We start from the raw sequence: 18,202 nt of genomic DNA, 5'->3' as shown, positions 1-18,202 counted from the left end.
CTAATTAAAAATGATCAATTTTCATTCTACATCTTCCTGAATCACACTACAGGAAATTACCTACCGTCTCTGCTCCGAGCGTCTGCAAGCCAGTGTACGTTCTATCCAGCTATGGAGAGACAGAAGGAAGAGTGTTCATTTCCACTGTGTTCACTGTAAATCTTAGGATACACTCGCATCTAACACTCCATTCACCACAAGCTTTGGGCTACCGGATCTACTTTTATCGTAATGTACATTATCACTTTATAATGTCAATACAAACCCTGAAACTTTCTGAGGAGAAAAAAGTGCGTTACATTGATGAAAACAATACATAGGTAGATGGTGGCTCTCAGTTCTAAAGAAGCCCAGGCCGAGGGCGTGCGTGGTGGTTCCCCATCAGGCTGCTGTGCTACTCCTCGGGAGGAAGACAGGGCTTTCTACTCCTGTAAGGATACAGGATCAGAAACCCACGGGGCAGTTCTACGGACCTCGAGGGTCACTAGGCGTCAGCATCGACTCACTGGCACAGCGGTTACAATGCTCAGCTGCGAAGCTGAATTCACCAGTCACTCTGCAAGGATGACGAGGAGGCTCCCGTAGAGAGCACAGCCTGGGAGCCCTGTGCACAGCTCGACTCTGGCCTACAGGGTCACTCTGCGATGGAATGGACCCAACAGCAATGGGCCGGGTTTACTGTCAATCTAATGTAAATATGCAGATACTACATTATTGAACAATTACTTTTAGTAATAATGGCAACCAGGTAAATATTTAACACTTAATAAAATATGTAAACTATGTTGTTGTTAAATGCCAAGTGAACCAGTATGCTAAGAACTTTGTACCGAAAGGTTCCAACTACAGCATCACCTATGACTATGAGCCCAAAGCACAATGGAAATAGAGGGATGGTTATGTAAGCCATGGAGTATCACTTTGTGAAATATTACCAGTCACTCAGGTGATGTCTTCAAAGAATATGTAAACTGACTTAAAAGTAGACCGTGGGGTTTAATGCTCAAGTCTTAGCAAACAGTATGATTGTCAAAAAGACCAGGCACACAGCTATGGGCCTCTCTCTTATGAAGCAAAATTAAAGGCTGGAAACCAAAGACTCTGAAAAGAAACTAGTCTTTGGAGCAAATACTCTGCATCAGGGGTGGGGAAATTTCTCCCTGCCAAAGGCCATTGGATACTGGACATTTTCAGGCCATAGTAGTCAAACTTTTAATTAACTCGGCCCTAACATGATGGCTCAGGAGCCCTGATGGCGTAGTGGTTACACAATGGGCTTCTAACCACATCGTCAGCAGTTCGAAAGCACCAGCCGCTCTGCTGGAGAAAGACGGGGTTTTCTCCTCTAGTAGAGTTAGTCTCAGGAACTCATGGGGGCAGCTCTGCCCTGTCCTCGAAGGTCCCAGGAGTTGGCATCATCTCAAACGCATCAGGAATGTGGTATCTGGAACGGTTTCTCTCTGGTGAGGTGTGTGATGTTAGCTGGTATTGATGATTTTGTGGGCCTTATACAGCCAGTGGGCTTAACGCTCCCTGCCAGTTCTGCATGAAGCCCTGCTTCACCTACCCTGATACCCTGATCAGAGTCACGAAAAAGACACTGATGAGATGGGAGAAAAACGTGAAACAAACGCAAATTCCTAAAACAAAAACGAGAAAACATACCATAACTACTGAACTGGGTGTAGATACTGCTGCTCTGAGACAATCTCCAAACCGTGAACCCAGGTCACCTTGTAGCTAAATAACAAACTGCCTCAGAAAACAGTGAGTACAATGTGCTCCTTGAAAAACCTGCCTATACGGGGAAAAGAGAGGGGGAAGGAAAAAAAGAGGGGAAAATAGGAGTGACGGCGAACAGGGCACTAATACACGCATGGGGAAGGTTTGTTAGGAAAGGGAGAGGGACCAGACCCCACCCCAGAGCGCCAAGTCTTGAGGGCAATACACTGGCATGGAGACAGAGAGAATGACGGGGCTGGGCCCAAGCCAAGCTATGTCAACCTGAGAAGGCAATACAGACGACACTATGGAAGATACAGTCCGGGGGAGAGAGGGAGGTCTGTCCAGACCACAATAGCGTGAACTAAGAGAGGAGAGAGAACCTCTTCAAGGCCCACCAAGCACCAGGGACATTCCTGCTTGGAGCAGCCAGTGCATAGAGACATCATATGTTCCCTCACTGGCTCATAGTGCTATGGGGGACAGCACTGGAGTCACTGTGTGGAAAGTGTGCCTGGTCTGCCCCATGCACAGCAGGTGAACCACAAAGGGAGTGAGTGTAACAGGACAGCAAAGTAACCACGTCCTCGAGGAATCCTGAAAATAGTCTCTGACTTGGGGGACAGAGCTTAGCACCTCATCAGACTTGATCGGAAACATACTTAAAGATCAGCAGGCAGACCTGGAACTATCTATTGGGTTTTTCTCTTCTTGTTTTTGTTTTTCTTTCGTTTTATGTCTATCTGTATAAGGTGGGCAGGACAAACAACCCCGAGGAGAAAGCAACAGGACTGGCGGTCCTGGGGGGATATAGGACCAACAACAAACTCACAGATAAGGGAACAACAAGAGATCTAAAATCGACTGTGAGGAGGGCACATAATGCCTGGTGGGATTTAATAGAGTGCAATGCATCCAGGAGGAATTACTGACTGCCGAATAGAAGGTGAGCATGATAACAGAATAGGAGGAAGGTGAAAGGAAATAGAGGAAAGCAATGAGAGGCAAAAGCTATTTATAGAGGTATAACTATAGGCGTGTATATAAGTAAATATATTAATTTATAGTGAAAAGGATAGAGGTCAATGTAGATATATTTACATGTTAAGTATTATATAAGCAGATGGACTTTGGGCCTCTGCTCAAGGCCTCCCACAACACAATACTTTGTTCTGATAACCTGGTACTCTTTGATACTCACCTTCCAGACATGATCAATGAAGACAAATGGGTGCATAAGCAAATGTGGTGAAGAGAGCGGATGGTGCCCAGCTATCAAAAGATATGGCGTCTGGGGTCTTATAGGCTTGATATTAAACAAGCAGCCATCTAGCAGGGAGACGTCAGACAGGGAAAGATATGACAAAATAATAATTTATAAATTATAAAGGGTTCATGAGGGAGGGGGAGTGGGGATGGAGGGGGAAAATAAGGAGCTGATGCCAGGGGCTTGGCTGGAAAGCAGGTGTTTTGGGAATGATGAGGGCAATGAATGTACAAATGTGCTTTATACAATTGATGTATATATAAATTGTGCTAAGAGCTGTATGGGCCCCTAATAAAATGATAAAAAAAAAAAACCTTCCTGAAAACGCAATAATACATTTTAAGTGGGGGTGGGAGGGAAATAAGGGCAATTTTAAGTTACACCCATTTTCCAATCCTCCAGAACCCAGCATCTTTACACTCTGGCTCTGGTCTATGTCTCAGTCTTGGGACGTACTTAGGAGAGAGGGGCAGGGAAATAGCGGCAGCACTGAAATGGCAAAAGGAACAGAGCAGTTTGGCATGTAAGCAATTTAAAGGAACAGATTTAGTCTGGAGAAGAAAAGATTTAAGGGAAGGTACGAAGGGTATCATCAAACATTTGTAGGGTTCTTATAAATCAAACTTTTTTAAGACCTCAAAACAGCAGCAGGTGGGATTAAGACAAAAGAATGCACATTCACTAAAGGAGTGGATGGGCTGGTTGTCGTGGGAAGGACTGCGCTCCACGAGGGTGGTTGAGCACAGACTATTATGTGCATTGGAAGCTGGTAGCACGCAGAAAGCCCAGGAAACGCCTGAGAGAACAGGAATGTGAAGAGTGGAAATGATGCAAACAAGCATCTGAGAGAGCACGGAGTCCCCTGCGGTCAGAAGAGCCGTCATTCCTGGGCAGACAGACCTGGCTGACTGCAGAATGATCCTCACGCAGGGCATCTGCGTGCGCTGACTCAGGAGAACGCTCCGTCACAATGTGAAGAGCTCCCAATCGCTGGCTGGGGACTTTGCACTTGAAAGGAATTCAGCCAAGATTTTCGAGGAACAGTACAATGAAATCCATTTTGGCAGCTGGCTACATGTGGGGCTGGGTCAGCTGGAAGGTTGTTGGTTTGTATCTACCAGCTGCCCCGTGGGAGAAAGATGAGACTTTCCATTGCTGTGTTAGTCCTGGGAACACACAGGAGAATTCTCCTCTGCCCCACAGGGCGGCTATGAGGGACGACTCTGTGGCGGTGGGTTTGATCATGTGATAGTGGTGTAAGGAGCAGCATGAAGGGAAAGACAGTCATCAGTCAGCAAACAGAATAGAATAGCAGCTTCACAATCGTGGGAAGGGCAGACTGCAAAAGGCTATAAAGAACACTGGTCACAACTTAATGAGTACTTAGAACAAGGAAGACTCACAGGTGGTCCTGAGCATTACCACAGACATGAGAGATGATGACACTCCAGCGCAGATGAAGAGCACACAACCACACAACAGGTGTTTACGATCTCGAAGTCAGTAGATGATAAGTAAAATTAAGTTTTTCAGAAAAACTGGTAAGACAAACCTCAACACTCTCTCTTAATCTGCCAAGAACTCTGATATACGCTATCGGACGAATGAAAGCCTGCAAACAGTTCTTCACGTTAGGGGCAGGGCTGGGCCCAGTGTGACTTAGGAGGTTAAGTACCAAGCTTGAAGAGCAGCCCAACGGTGTGACACCTTCCCCTCGCACGCAGGACAGCGCCCAGAGGCGCTGTACTCAGTCTCAGGTAAGTAATGGCAGGTGAAGGCAATTCAGTTTTTTTTTTGTTTTTTTTTTGTGGGTGTGGGTGTGGGTGTGGGAGTGGGAGGGCAATTCAGTTTTATAGTAATCTCTACGAAATAACTTACACGTCCAGTTAAGCCCTCACCAAAGGAAGGCAAATTTTAGCATGCTGTATGGTTGAAAAGGGGGCATTTGTAGAACTAAAGGAAAAAAGGGAATCCTAAAGACATACGCTCAACTTTTTGTTCAATATTGGAATAAAATTTATGCGAGAAATCTGGTAAATGCTCAACAAAGCGACTGCTTTGGGAGAAATAAAATATGAGGATTACGCACCCAGAACAATGTACATGAAACGACTGTGGAGAGGGCGGGGGTGGGGGGGGAGATAATGGCTTGTCTTTTGATTACAGAAATTAAACATGTTTATTATCTATAAAGCTGGAAAAATATATATTTTTAAATAGGAGGGAAAGTTGCCTCTTTTGAAGTTGAAATAATCTCATTATTTTATAGATGTCCTTTCTGGATTTTCTACCCTCATAAATTAACAGCTGCCCTCATACCACAGATTTACAATCTGTGCTGTTTACCAACTACAATGGTAGTGTTTTCCCAGGGAGAGCAAACACTTCATAAATTTAATCTATAATGGCTACATAATAAGGCAGGTGGATATATCAGTAAAGATTTACTGCAAAGCACATCAAAATCATTCTAGCCTTGCACTTCCTCTTTTAAATAATATGATCACTTTTATCTTCCTTATAAAGCCTTATGGTCCAGAGATAGGTCTTATTATCTGTCTCATTTTAAGCGAGTGTAAATAGTTATAGTAAATCAGCCCCAAATAAGCCTGGTGAGATCCAGTCAGAGTCAAGTCTTCTATTCGCTAACCAGTTCATCTGTGCCAATCTGCGCAGTGCTGAACAGCATGGCCCCAGTCCTATCACAAGGACAAAAGAATGGTGTGGCAAGAATCAGGCTGTTAGCAGAAGGAGCTCAATTGATGTAGTGGATTATGCATTGATCTGCTACCCACAAGGTCAGCAGCTTGAACCCACCAGCCACCCCTCAGGAGAAAGAGGAAATTTACGACTCCTGTACAGATGTGCAGTCTTAGAAACCCAAAGGGGCTGTTCGACTTTGAACTATGGGGTCTCCATCAACTCAATGGCAGCGAGTTGGGTTTTTTTTTAGTGCGTTGCTGGTTGCCACAGGCTCAGCCTCTGACTTGTGGACTTTCACCGGCTGGCTTTCATAATTAGATCAACAGGCCGTTCCCCACAGTATGTCAGTCTGGAGACTGCTGAAACCTGCTTCACATCACACCACCACAAGCCTCCACTGACCAGATGAGCGGTGGCCAAGCTTGGACTTCAATGCCCAACAAGCTCACACACACCAGGGGGAACTTTCTGCAGGAAGCACGCTGCCCTGGAGAGGGTCCCCTCGGGCCCTTTTGTAACGGCCTGCTTTCCTCTGAAGACCTGATGCCACTGCCCCAGCTACCCGGTGAAAAGGGACACTTCATGTCTAGGGAGAAATGCTTTGTTACAATACCTTCAGATTATGTATGATATCTATCCTCTTGTTCTGGCTGTCCTTAAAATGAACTTGAACTCTGACAGGAAACTCACCCCAGCCTCTTCTGGTCAGGTGAAAAGGAGGTTCTCTAGGGAAAAGTAGATATGAACACGTTTATCCATGTCCCTCGTGCACCTTGGAGAAAGTGTTTTCATGACACACCAGTGAGAAATTCACTTCCCTCTAAGACTCATTTAACTTCTCTTTATTTAAAGCTAAACCCACATGGTAAATACTGCAAAAAGACTCTAACTCACTCACTCACTCACCTCACTCACTCACTCACACTTACTGACTCAAACTCACTCACTCACTCTAACTTACTCACTCACTCAAACTCACTCACTCACATACTCAAACTCACTCACTCTAACTTACTCACTCAATACCTCACTCACTCACTCAAATTTACTGACTCAAACTCACTCACTCACTCTAACTTACTCACTCACTCACTCTAACTTACTGACTCAAACTCACTCACTCACTCTAACTTACTCACTCACTCAAACTCACTCACGCACTCAAACTCACTCACTCTAACTTACTCTCTCACTCACTCTTAACTTACTCACTCACCTCACTCTAACTTACTCACTCACTCAAACTCACTCACTCTAACTTACTCACTCACTCTAACTCAGAAACTCACTCACTCACTAAAAAAAAAAAAACAGAAAAAAAAGAAATACTGCAAAAATAGTTTATTATAAAAGAAATTATAGTTGGAAAAATAACTCCAACCTTATAACAAACAATTACTAAATCCTTGCAGTTTGACTCATACCATATAACGTAATGTCACTATTTCCACAGATATGTGATCCTATAATGGTTTAGACATGCCGAGAGACTGGATGGACGTCACTTGACTGGAGAGAGCCAGCATTCATGACGGAGACCTGACAGACATAGGCTTTACCCCCGATTCTCGTAACGGTTTCTCCACACCAGGGGCAAAATGCAACAGCAAGAAAGCACGGAGATGACTGGTTTGAAGGTGACAATTTATTAGAAACTGTCAGCTCCGAGGAGTGACCGGAGGGGAGGACTGCGAGCTCGTGGGTGGAGGAACGTGAATGTGCGCGAGAGCTGAGAGAAATGGAGTTCCATTGGCTGCCATTTCTGAGCGCAGGCTCTCAGGAACTGTGAAAGCTGGGTGGACGGAACACGAGGGCTCATATGCCACGTCGGTAGATTTCTGAAAATTTCTACAGAACCATTTAAAAATAAGGGTGAGATCTCTGAGTACTCAAAACAATATGGTGTTAAGTTACTGGGGAAGAACAAGAATGCCTTCAGAGTGGAAGTGTTTACTATGAATCACTGGCTTGGAACGATTGTCAGAGGGGACGACGCCAAGATTGCAGGGAGAGAAACGTTCCTTCTGCTGGATGCCCTTTTGGAGACAAGGGAGAGACGTGGACTCTGTGAAAGCAGGGGCGAACAGGACACCTTCATCAGCCAGCACAGGACCGGGAAAGATCCCCGTGAGAGCGGTCTGGAAAGGACACAAGCAAGCACAAAGCTACCAGTGGGTCCGAGAGAGAGGGAGGCTGTCCTTCAGCCTAACTCAGCTCAGTTGGTAAAAGGAGCAGCCACGAGGCTCATCGAGATTCACGCAGTAATTAAATGATGTGGTTGACCAATAAGATGGCACGTCACAGAGACTAGGGGGCTATTACCAGAGACTTGAAAACTAACAAGTTATTGGTGAGGATGAACCGTCATCCATTGCTAGAATAAACGAACAACACTGCGGCTACCATGTTAAAGTTTGGGATTTCCTGAAAAGGATATAGAGAATTGGTGCATGACCCAGCAAGTCTACTGCTAGGTACATACCCTTAAAGGAGGGTCTCAAACACGTACCGGCGCACTGATGTTGACAGCAGCACTATTCATAATAAGCCCAAAGGAGAAACAAGCTACGGAAGGATAAGCAAAATGTGGCACATCCACACAAGTGACTCCTACCATGACATGGATGAATCCTGAATACACTGTACCAAGTGAGATAAATCAGCCACGGAAGAACAAACTACGTGATCGCATGCCTGTAAAATACCCAGATCAGGCAAATGCAGAGAGAGCACGCAGCTTAGTGGTTACCAAGGGCTGGAGGGCGGAGAGCGGTAACCGAAGTCATGCTTCTGGTATGGACAGCAGTGGAGGCAGCACCACAGGGCAAAGGAATTAAAATTCTTTATACAATTGATGTATGTATATGTATGGATTGTGATAAGAGTTGTATGAGTCCCTAATAAAATGTAAAAAAAGAAAAGAGGAGAAAAAAACGATTAGGGCAAAGACTGTACAGATGTGCTTTATACAATTGATGTATGTATATGTATGAACTGTGGTAAGAATTGTATGAGCCCCAATAAATTGTTAAAAAAAAAATGAATGAAACGGCCAACTCGGTGATGCATCTTTTACTCCAGTACAATGAACGCAACTCACTCGCACAAACCACTGTCCTTCGAGCAAAGAGAAAGCCTACTCCCTGAGCCAATGCCCCATTTTGTCACCTGAACCTAGAAACTGCACCAGCACACAGAGTCACGACATTTCAAGCACGAAGCTTTTAAAAAGGAAAGAAGGTGGCAATGGGTCAGACTTGAGGAAACAGTGGGAAAGGGATTTATTAAGCTCAGACAGACAACGGGTAGTGAAATCATGAAAGAAGACTGATGGCAAGTTTGGCAAGCCCTTGAACTCTAGATGGACAGTCCGAATTCCTCATGCATATGCCCCAATTAAACTGCTTGTGTGCTAATACTCTCTCACAGTGGACAGAGTAAAAACTAGGTTATGTTCCTTGATGGACTTACACGGGCCAAACTTTAGTGAAAAGACGGGGAGGGTGGTAGCCAAGCAGCATAGAAAAGTGGCATAAAGGCTGGAGGGATAAAGGGAACAAATCCTTTTAACAGGAAATCCCTTCATAATCCATGTGTGATAAAGGGGGGGGACCCAAGACCTACCAACAGACAGGTTATATGTGACAGAAATTGTATGCTTCAAGAGATGTAAGGGGCTCCCAGAGTTTGTGGGAAAAGATGAAAAGATAATGAAACTGTCTCTTAAACTTTGTGAAGCCAACTTGTCTTGGCTTCACAACCCACAAAAGAGTGTCTCCCTGAGCAGAGCTCTTTATGTCCAGATTCCTGACAGAAGGTGACTAGGTCAATGACCAAGAAGGCGAACCATGAACTTGGGTGTCTAAGCCCTGTGGAAAACAATATGGCACTGCCTCCAACAACTGGGAGTCGAAATCCCACACGACCGGCAGTCCTTCTGCGGGGTATACAGCCTCGAGACCAGACCGACGCGCCTACTCTCCTGTTCATCGCAGCGCTGTGCACAAGAGGAAGCAGCTAGAACAAGTGCAAAAAAGCCCAGCAGCAGAAAAGTGATCAAGAAACTTCAGTACATACACAGCAGGGAACACTATGCTGCGGTCTCAGGGAAAAAGAGGTGAAGGGATGGAGGTCCTAAAGAGAGAGTTCAAGGGCGTGTGGGTGGACAGAATGCAGGGTGGAGTGTGTGTGCTGCTGAGTGGTTTGAACTGCTGCTGGTCTGAAATGCAACTGCTCCCCAATTTCCAGTTTAAAAAAAGGTGTGTGTGTGAGAGAGAGAGAGAGACTTGAGGGAAAAATATTTGTCTCCCTGCTTGTTCATTTACGTGGCCCATCAGTGTTTCAGGGTCATTCTGAGTGACCCAGAACTCACTACTTAATGAGTCTCCTTTACATTTCTGAATAGCTATTATAAAAACATTTCCCCTACTTCTTCTGGGTTAGTTCTAGGTTTGGAATCACTAAGAGACAACTCCTTCACATGGAAGACCTTAAAAAGAATTTAAAAACAATCCCCTAAGTCTTTCCTTGGTTTTTTTTTAATGGCTCCAAGTCCTATTGACAGCAGTGGTGAGACAAGGGGCATGAGGGCTCCGCTTCCGAGGTGGCCTTCCGAACCCTACGGCAGCCGTGGAGGGCAGTCCTTCCTCTTTGAAGATGAGCAACTCCCGTCCTTTTTCCTCTTGCCCAAGTCACAGTAGCGGCAGCTGCTCACTAAACCGTTTGAAGCCCTTTACACCTATTAACTATGTTTATAAACAGATCTCTCCTTACAACCATACTCGGAACTTTCCCTGAGACTTAATGAGGTTACACACCAGTAACTTAACTTATTCAAGATCACACAGCAAATTAGTGGAACCAAGATTGGAATCCAGACAATAAGCTCCAGAAATCGAAAACCAAACTCACTGCCATCTAGTTCATTCTGACCCACAGTGACATTCTAAGACGGGGTAGAACTGCCCTGTCGGTTTCCGAGACTGTAACTCTTCACAGGAGTGGCCTCTCCAGAGCCCATGTTTTCATCACTACATTACTCCACGTTTCTGCTAGCACTCCCCAGGCTACCCAAGCCTCCGAGACACAATTGTGTCATTAGGTACTATTGAGTTGGTTCCACTCACTGATCCTCTGTACAATAGACTAAAACACTGCCTGGTCCTGGGCCACCTTCACAACTGTCATGTGTGAGCCCCTGCTGCAGCCACTGCATCAACCCATCTTATCCAGGGTCTTCCTCTTTTGCTGCCTCTCTACAAGCAGGATGTTCTTTTTCATGGACTAAACAAACAATTGGAAAAAAACAAACGCACTGTGACTGAGACAACACTGACTCAAAGTGACCCTACAGGACAGGGTAGAACTGCCCCTGTGGGTTTCGAGACTGCTTATGGGAGTAGAAAGTCTTGTCTTTCTCCCCAGAAGTTGCTGGCGGTTTCAAATTGTCAACCTTGCAGATCTCAGCCCAATGCATAACCACTATGCCACCGGGGCTCGTTATGCAGGGACTCACTGTCATTGAGTCAGTGCCGACTCAGAGACCCCTCGAGGGTTTCCGAGACTGCTACCTGCTCATAAGAGTAGAAAGCCTAGTCTTTCTCCCACAGAGCTGCTGGCCACGGGGATCATAGCCTAACGTGTAACCACTACACCACAAGGGCTCCATTGTTCAAGGACAGAGCTCTCCAACTAACATGTTCAATGTACATGAGACCAAGCCTCGCCATCATCACTTCCAAGGAGCATTCTGGCTGTAATTTTCCTAAGACAGATTTATTTGTTCGTTCAATAGCTGATGGTACTTTCAGTATTCTTTGCTTGCACCATATATTCAAATGCAAAGCTTCTTCTTTGGTCTTCTTTAATGTCCACCCTTCATATGCATATGTGGCAACTGAACATACTATGGCTTGAGTCAGGTGCGTCTTATTCCTCAAAGTGACATCCTTCTCGTCAACACTTGCACGGCAGTCAGGAAATCAAGTGGCACATACTCCACAGTATGCCTAGCTCTTCTCAAATCTACTTCACTTCTAATAAAACAGCCTCAGATTTCACTAGCATGTTCATTGATTTTTTTCCCCCCAGCAATATTATCATCTGACTCAAATCATGTTTGCAGTTAACCACTTAAAAAAAAAGAGAGAACTACTCCTAGGTGACCATGTACTCACTTTCGTATGCCACAATTTCAGAACAATTACCCTAGGCTGAAATGCCTCTAAATTCTTCCCGTGTCGATGAGACAGATGGAAAACAGGTACTACATATTAGCAAACATCACTGGTGCCAGTAGTATTTTCACTGCCCTAAATACCGCCACCTACCGACCACTAGCTTATTCCCATTCTTTTCTGAAGGATGGTTTATGAGTAGAGCTCAACGTCACCCCTTCAACTCTGCTATCGTGGCAATTTCATACACACAAACTTGATCTCTCAACAACCTTGCTTGTCAATTCCTGGCATTCTGCTCATCCATGATCCTTTGCTTTACATTAGTCAGTCATACCTCCCCAGGGTCAGATCCTAGACCCTGCTGTAGCTAGTAACTCCAATCCTTCAATGATCTAATTGCCATGCCCCACCCCCAATCTTACCAAGAGCTCAGCTCCTTTTATCTTTACACGTTATTTCCTTTAAGTACTCCAATGTCAATAATCTTTCATCCTCCGCCCATATCTGCAACCAAATGATCTATCAATACAATCACTCCTTTGTGTCGACCTCTAAGCTTCTCACTTTAATACAGTTATTTGGCAAAAAGACAGGCCAGGGTAAGAAAAAGGAATTTTCCAACTATTGCTCGCTTGCATTTATGAAGCTGATTCTACGAGGGGGCTGTGGGAAAGCTGCGTTATTGTCCAATCACGGTTGAGGAAAACAGGACCTCACTGACTTGCCCCTCTTTAACTGGTAAGCAACCTCAAGTGTGTCCTTCATGTCATCAGGAAGCCTACTCTGGTACTAACTTCACTCACTCCCCGAGACAATCACTTCACACCCTTCTCTCTTCAAACTCCAACATCTCCTCCCTGGTGCTGAAAGGCTAAGGAATTGTTCCCAATTCAAAGAGGCCATAATAGCTAACTAAATGATGTGTCCTATCCATGTTACATTTCCCCGATTCGGTTAACTGTTCCTTGGAAGATTAGGATAAAATCACTGTCCTTAGAAAAATAAGAAATGGTATCTGCAAATTGCTCTGAAGAACTCATTAAAAAAAGTATGTCTATGTATCCAGCATGGGTGTGAGCACACATGCACAGAAGATAAAGCAAATGAGGTAAAATGTTACCAAAGGTGAACTTACATCAAAATAAAAGGTTAACATGTACCTTGTCATCTACTCTAGGACGTCACTCCAGATATCCCTGTCCCCATCTTTAAAACACGCTTCTCTCTACATTCTAGATCCTACGAGCACAAGAACCTTCGCTTGAATTACCAAAAAGCCTCACAGAGCCCACTCCCTCACCAGCCCGACACAGCGACCTCACTCTCTAGCATTCCTCCTAGATCTAATAAGCTCAGGAGTTAAGCTATGGCTCCACATAGCGTTATGTAACTGAATTTGGGGGTCCCAAAATTTAGCAGCATTATGTGTTTGACTTTGCATTAATTTTCGGTCACCGAATGTTCGGAACCCTTTAGTGTTGTCAATTTCACAGGTTACTGTGAGTGGAGTAAACGGCAGTGAGTTTGGATTTTTTTGGTTATGATTAAAAAAACCCAAAACTTTCTTGGTCTTTCAGCAATACATCTCTCAATTTTCCTACATCTTCTTCCTAGTAAGCGCTCATGATCATGCTGTGTCCTTCCAGAAAGTCTATCAACACTGCCTCTTTAGAATCCCAAATTATAGTCAACCTTCTAAGCTGACTTCTCTGCCTTGAATTTAACTGGCTCCGCAGTGCTCCTCAGAAGCTACCACTGTGATGGGACCTACTTCCCGGGAGCACCCTAACGGAGTCTGAGGCCAGTAATTACTGAGCTTTCCCATCCACAGCCACCCAACGATTACAGACACATCTGAAACACACGCAGTTCAAAATAAACCCGTGCACGTATGAATAGGAACCTCTGTAAGCAATGCTTTTTGACTTACTCTCATATGGTGTTGAATGAAGCAAATAAACTTTAAAACAGTGTATCCTCAACCCATCTTTGCGAAAGAACCACCACAGCACAGGCAGTACGGTAGAGGTTACTTCTGGGAGGACGGGAGAGCTCATGGAGAAATACAACAGTAAGTATTTCTTTCATGGTCCAAACTAACTCACTGCCACTGAGTCAGTGCTGACTCATAGCGACTCCCTGTGGGTTTCCGGTACCGAAGCTGTTTAGCGGAATAGGAAGTCCAGTTTTCTCCCTTGGAGATGCTGATGGTTTCAAACTGACGACTGTGCAGATCGCAGTTCAACTCAACCTCGGGTATTTGCCTGTTCCGTGGGAAAGTCACCTACGGTAGTAACTGCAGGCTGCAATGACAACTGTGGCCACGAGCCACCGCCGAGTCGTTAACAATGAAAGCGTTTCCAGTTAAATCTACTTTTCCTCCCCTTCAATAAATCTGTGCTTCTTAGGGTAAATCTCCAATGCGCTTACCTAACTTCCACAAGGTCGTTTGGTTTATAGCTGGGATGAAGGAAGAACCAAACTTTTTTGACAAAATGATTAATGCTGGGTTCTCTACGAGATCCCCGGACGTACACCATCCACTTGTGGGTTGACTGGTCGTTCTCTTCCCTTTTATCCGGAGGGATATACCTGTAGGAGAAAAATAAATGTTTCTTTCCTTCAATTACCCAATAATAACAGCACACTTTCTACTGCAAACAAAATTAAAGGTCTACAATATTGAACAGCCATAGCGCCTAACCAAAATCAAAACAAAACAGAGCCAACTTTTTGTAGTTAATTCTTTTCACATTTTTTTCTTTCTGATGAAGTAAAATTTTAAAAACGGTGGGGAAAGGGGAGAGAGGCTGAGAGGTTAAGAGGCGTTTTCTTTAAGTTTTATGTGTTTTTTTAAATGATCCGGCTACAATTAAAAAATGAAAACCAAAGCTTGCTAAGTGGGAATTAAAAATAAAACCATAAACTGGTGTATTTTCCTCCCGAGAGGGAGCCTCTAGCTTTGAGGCTATTTTCAGTCAGTGGAGCCCAGTCCTTATTGCTAAGAAGGTGGCTCAGAAAAAGGCCCTCACAAGCCAATCCCTTAGGTCCTGACAAAGGTAACGCTAGCATTTTGAACTCACCAGCCACCGCATGGGAGAAAGATGAGGCTGTCAGCCACAGGACAGTACAGATTAGCCTTGGGAACCCTGTCCTCGCTGCCATCGAGTCGATGCTGACTCACGGGGACCCTACAGCACACGACAGAATTGCTCCTGTGGGTCCCCAAGACTCTAGTCCTAACAGGAACAGAAAGCCCCATCCATCTTTCTCCCAAGGACAATTACATTTCTGTCCTATGAATGACTGGGGCAGCTGTGAGTCGGAATTGGTTCTAAGGCAACATTTTGTGTGTGTGGTGCTTACTTAGCAGTCTCTTTTCATGAGCTTGCCTTTCTTTCATAAGAGGCTCCTAGGAGACTTTACCCCCTTGTATTCTGGTGGGGAATGTGCTCATGGCCTTCTCTGCGCTGGTTATCGCCATAAATGTAGCAGGCGAGTTGCCCTAACCTAGCTCCACCAGGAGTGTTGTCAATCTTAGTACATTCCGTACATATGTCAAGTTTCTTCAACTGTTGGTGCTTTAGCTGAACTATGTACAGCTCAGTCCGGGGAGAAATTGCATCCTTATACTACTGAGCCTTACTATCCAGGTACATGGTATACTTTTCCAATTACTTAGTTCTTTGGTGTCATTTAATTAAGTCTTTTATAAGCTCTAAATGAAGAGCTTGCATGTTTTTTATTAAGTAATGTTATCTTTACTTTTATAGTAAATATATTTTTCTTAAAATGATGTTTCCTAATAGTGGGGCTGCCAATACAAAAATGCAAACAACTTCTATATATTGGTATTAAATACAAAAACACAAACGACTTCTCTATATTGGTATTAAATGAGAGGACTTTAGAAAGTTCTGAGAAAAATGTTTAAGTTTTTACATTTTTCTAGGAAGTTTTCTATGAACGTTTTGAAGTTCCGTTGTATTTAATAATCTTGCCAACCTTCTTTACTAGTCCTGATACGTTATTAAAAATTCTTTGAGCCTTCTATGTAAGATAATCATATAATCGGTTAATGATATTTTGTTATTTTACTAACAATCAACTTTTTCTATTTCTTGTAGGACAACTTTAGTATCTCCAGCCCTGGTGGCACAGTGGTTATGCACTGAGCTGTAACCCGCAAGGCCAGCAGTGTGAAACCAGTAGGGGGGCTTTCTACTTCCACAAAGACTAAGTCGCAGAAACCCAGAGGGGCAGTTCTACCCTGTCCTATAGGATTGCTTTGAATCAGCATTGACTTAAAGTAAAAATCTCAAGCGCAACACTAAAAATGACTAATAATATCTCTTTATCTTGCTCCTGATCCTAAGGGAATATTCAATATTTACCACTGAGTATGATAATTGCTTTTAAAAGATCGTCTTTATGAGTGAACAAAATTTCCAGTTTACAATTACAACTAAATGGCAGGTGCAAGATTGTACACTGCGTAAAAAATTAAGACTTTCAAGCTACATCTGAGGGTAGTGCCGGAGATTTTCCATTCTTATTGGCTTTCAGATCCCTGATAATCAGCATCTTTTACAAACTACACACAGAAGTATAAAAGGAGGGTGTGTTGAGGTTCTGCTAAGGAAGCAAAGCCTAAGGTGACTCTGCAGCTTCTTGCCAAGTGTGATCTTTCAGACGCACCTTGTCTGTGGTGGCGCGTGGAGGTGAGATGGCGTTGTACAGAGGCAGTAATACCCCAAATGGAAAGTCAAAAGCCCTCGATTCACATAGTAACTTGGCTTACTATTAATCAAGACGACCTTCGGAAAGCCTCCGGACCTTGGTTGACTTGTCAAATAATTAAGAGCTCAGGGAAAAAAGAACTCTTAGGGTCTCTTCCAGTGCTGGAATACTCGAAGAGGCTTGTGCCAATCTTAACATAAATGGGTGAGTCAAGGAGACACTTCAACCACATACTCACTTAGACACATTGCCCACTACTATTGTTTTCTTTACAAAGAGTCGTGACGTCTCATCCCCTGTAAGATCCGCATTCCGTTGATCTGTTTTGTGGGAGCCAGTAGTACGGACACTATCCTGAAAGAAAACGTAATCAAGTTTCATTTTTAATTTAAATTGGGAAATTTTCAGTAGGCCAGAAACTACAAAATAATAAAAGGTATGAATGGATTAATTCAGATTCTCCCAAAACATTAAAAATTGTACAAATATAGTAATTCATTAAAGTTTATATACTCTAATTCCATATGAGTATCTAGTAGTTGTCTACATCTGTTTTGTGTATGTAAATAGGATGTGGAAATTATGAAGACGGCTATCATTGGGAAATGGGAATGGGGCAAAGGAGCCAACAGAAGTTACTTTTCCCCAATTTTCTACAGTATTGAATCTTTTTCTATGTGAAGTTATGTACACATGGTGGTTAAGTCTGTCCACTGCCTGAGGTCAATCCTGACTTTCATCTACGAGATGTGTAATTTTTGAGCAGTTAATTACCCTCTCTGTCTCAATTTCATAGCTATAAAACAAGGGTGGGAACATCATTTACTTTTATGAGGAAATGATGATTACTGGACAGTGCTTAGAACAGTGACTGGCACAGTAAGTGCTAAATATTTTTTATAGATACTTAGTATGTGCTGCGTAAGGATGCTAAATGTCAAAGTCTTATGTCCAGTATGACTTAAAAGTTTTTAGATTAAAAAGCAAATATTTCCCCAAAAATCATAGTGGAAAGACGCGATTAAATCCAACACTAAGAGTTCTGACTGATAAAGAGTGAAAGTCTTAGGAACTTCCCTACTCGTCCACGTCTTCGAATTCCCAACTGGCAGAAGAAAGAACACATTGGAACTTCTCATCATAAAACTCAATGTTTTTGAAAGAAAGAAAAGTATAGTCATGATTTCTAAAGCAACCTAGAATTTTCTTCTCACAGAAGACCTGGCTGAAGGGGGGGGGCGGGGGGATGAAAACAATGGATTAATCTAATAAGGACTTTACAGCCATACTTCACAGCAAGAAATTTAGAGTAGCTTCGCAAGGGAATTCAAACAGAAACTGGCAGACACCGAAGCGACAACAGCTTGCACTCTTTACTGTGTGTTAATTTCCCCCCAGCTCGGCCAGCAGTGTGGACTGTCGCGCTTCACTGAGGAAGCTGCTGCGGAGCAACTGCTCCTGAGAGAATCAGCAAGCACAGTGGAAACACCACCACAGTGGAAACAAACTGAACACCACCACAGCACTGTCAACACCGAGAGGCTCCTTCTGCTGCTACACAGACGGCACGGAGAGTCGTGCAGTACACAGC

At 43.9% G+C, this 18,202-nt stretch overlaps 1 protein-coding gene across 5 annotated transcripts in view; it reads right to left on the bottom strand.

The window, feature by feature from the left end:
- The window catches only part of YEATS2 (YEATS domain containing 2), a 92,066-nt gene that overhangs the window by 49,654 nt on the left and 24,210 nt on the right, over positions 1 to 18,202 (bottom strand). For all 5 annotated transcript variants that reach the window (XM_075556112.1, XM_075556111.1, XM_075556114.1 and 2 more), the window contains 4 exons: positions 16,850 to 16,965; positions 14,302 to 14,463; positions 6,306 to 6,417; positions 65 to 109 (listed from right to left, as the gene is read on the bottom strand). In XM_075556112.1, coding sequence (XP_075412227.1) covers positions 65 to 109; positions 6,306 to 6,417; positions 14,302 to 14,463; positions 16,850 to 16,965 — 435 coding nt within the window. The remainder of the gene's footprint in view (positions 1 to 64; positions 110 to 6,305; positions 6,418 to 14,301; positions 14,464 to 16,849; positions 16,966 to 18,202) is intronic.

This window comes from Tenrec ecaudatus, chromosome 8 (assembly GCF_050624435.1).
Source record: "Tenrec ecaudatus isolate mTenEca1 chromosome 8, mTenEca1.hap1, whole genome shotgun sequence".
Classification (NCBI taxonomy): Eukaryota; Metazoa; Chordata; class Mammalia; order Afrosoricida; family Tenrecidae; genus Tenrec; species Tenrec ecaudatus.
The sequence above is the reverse complement of the archived record's forward strand: the minus strand, read 5'-3'. Positions and strand labels throughout refer to the sequence as shown.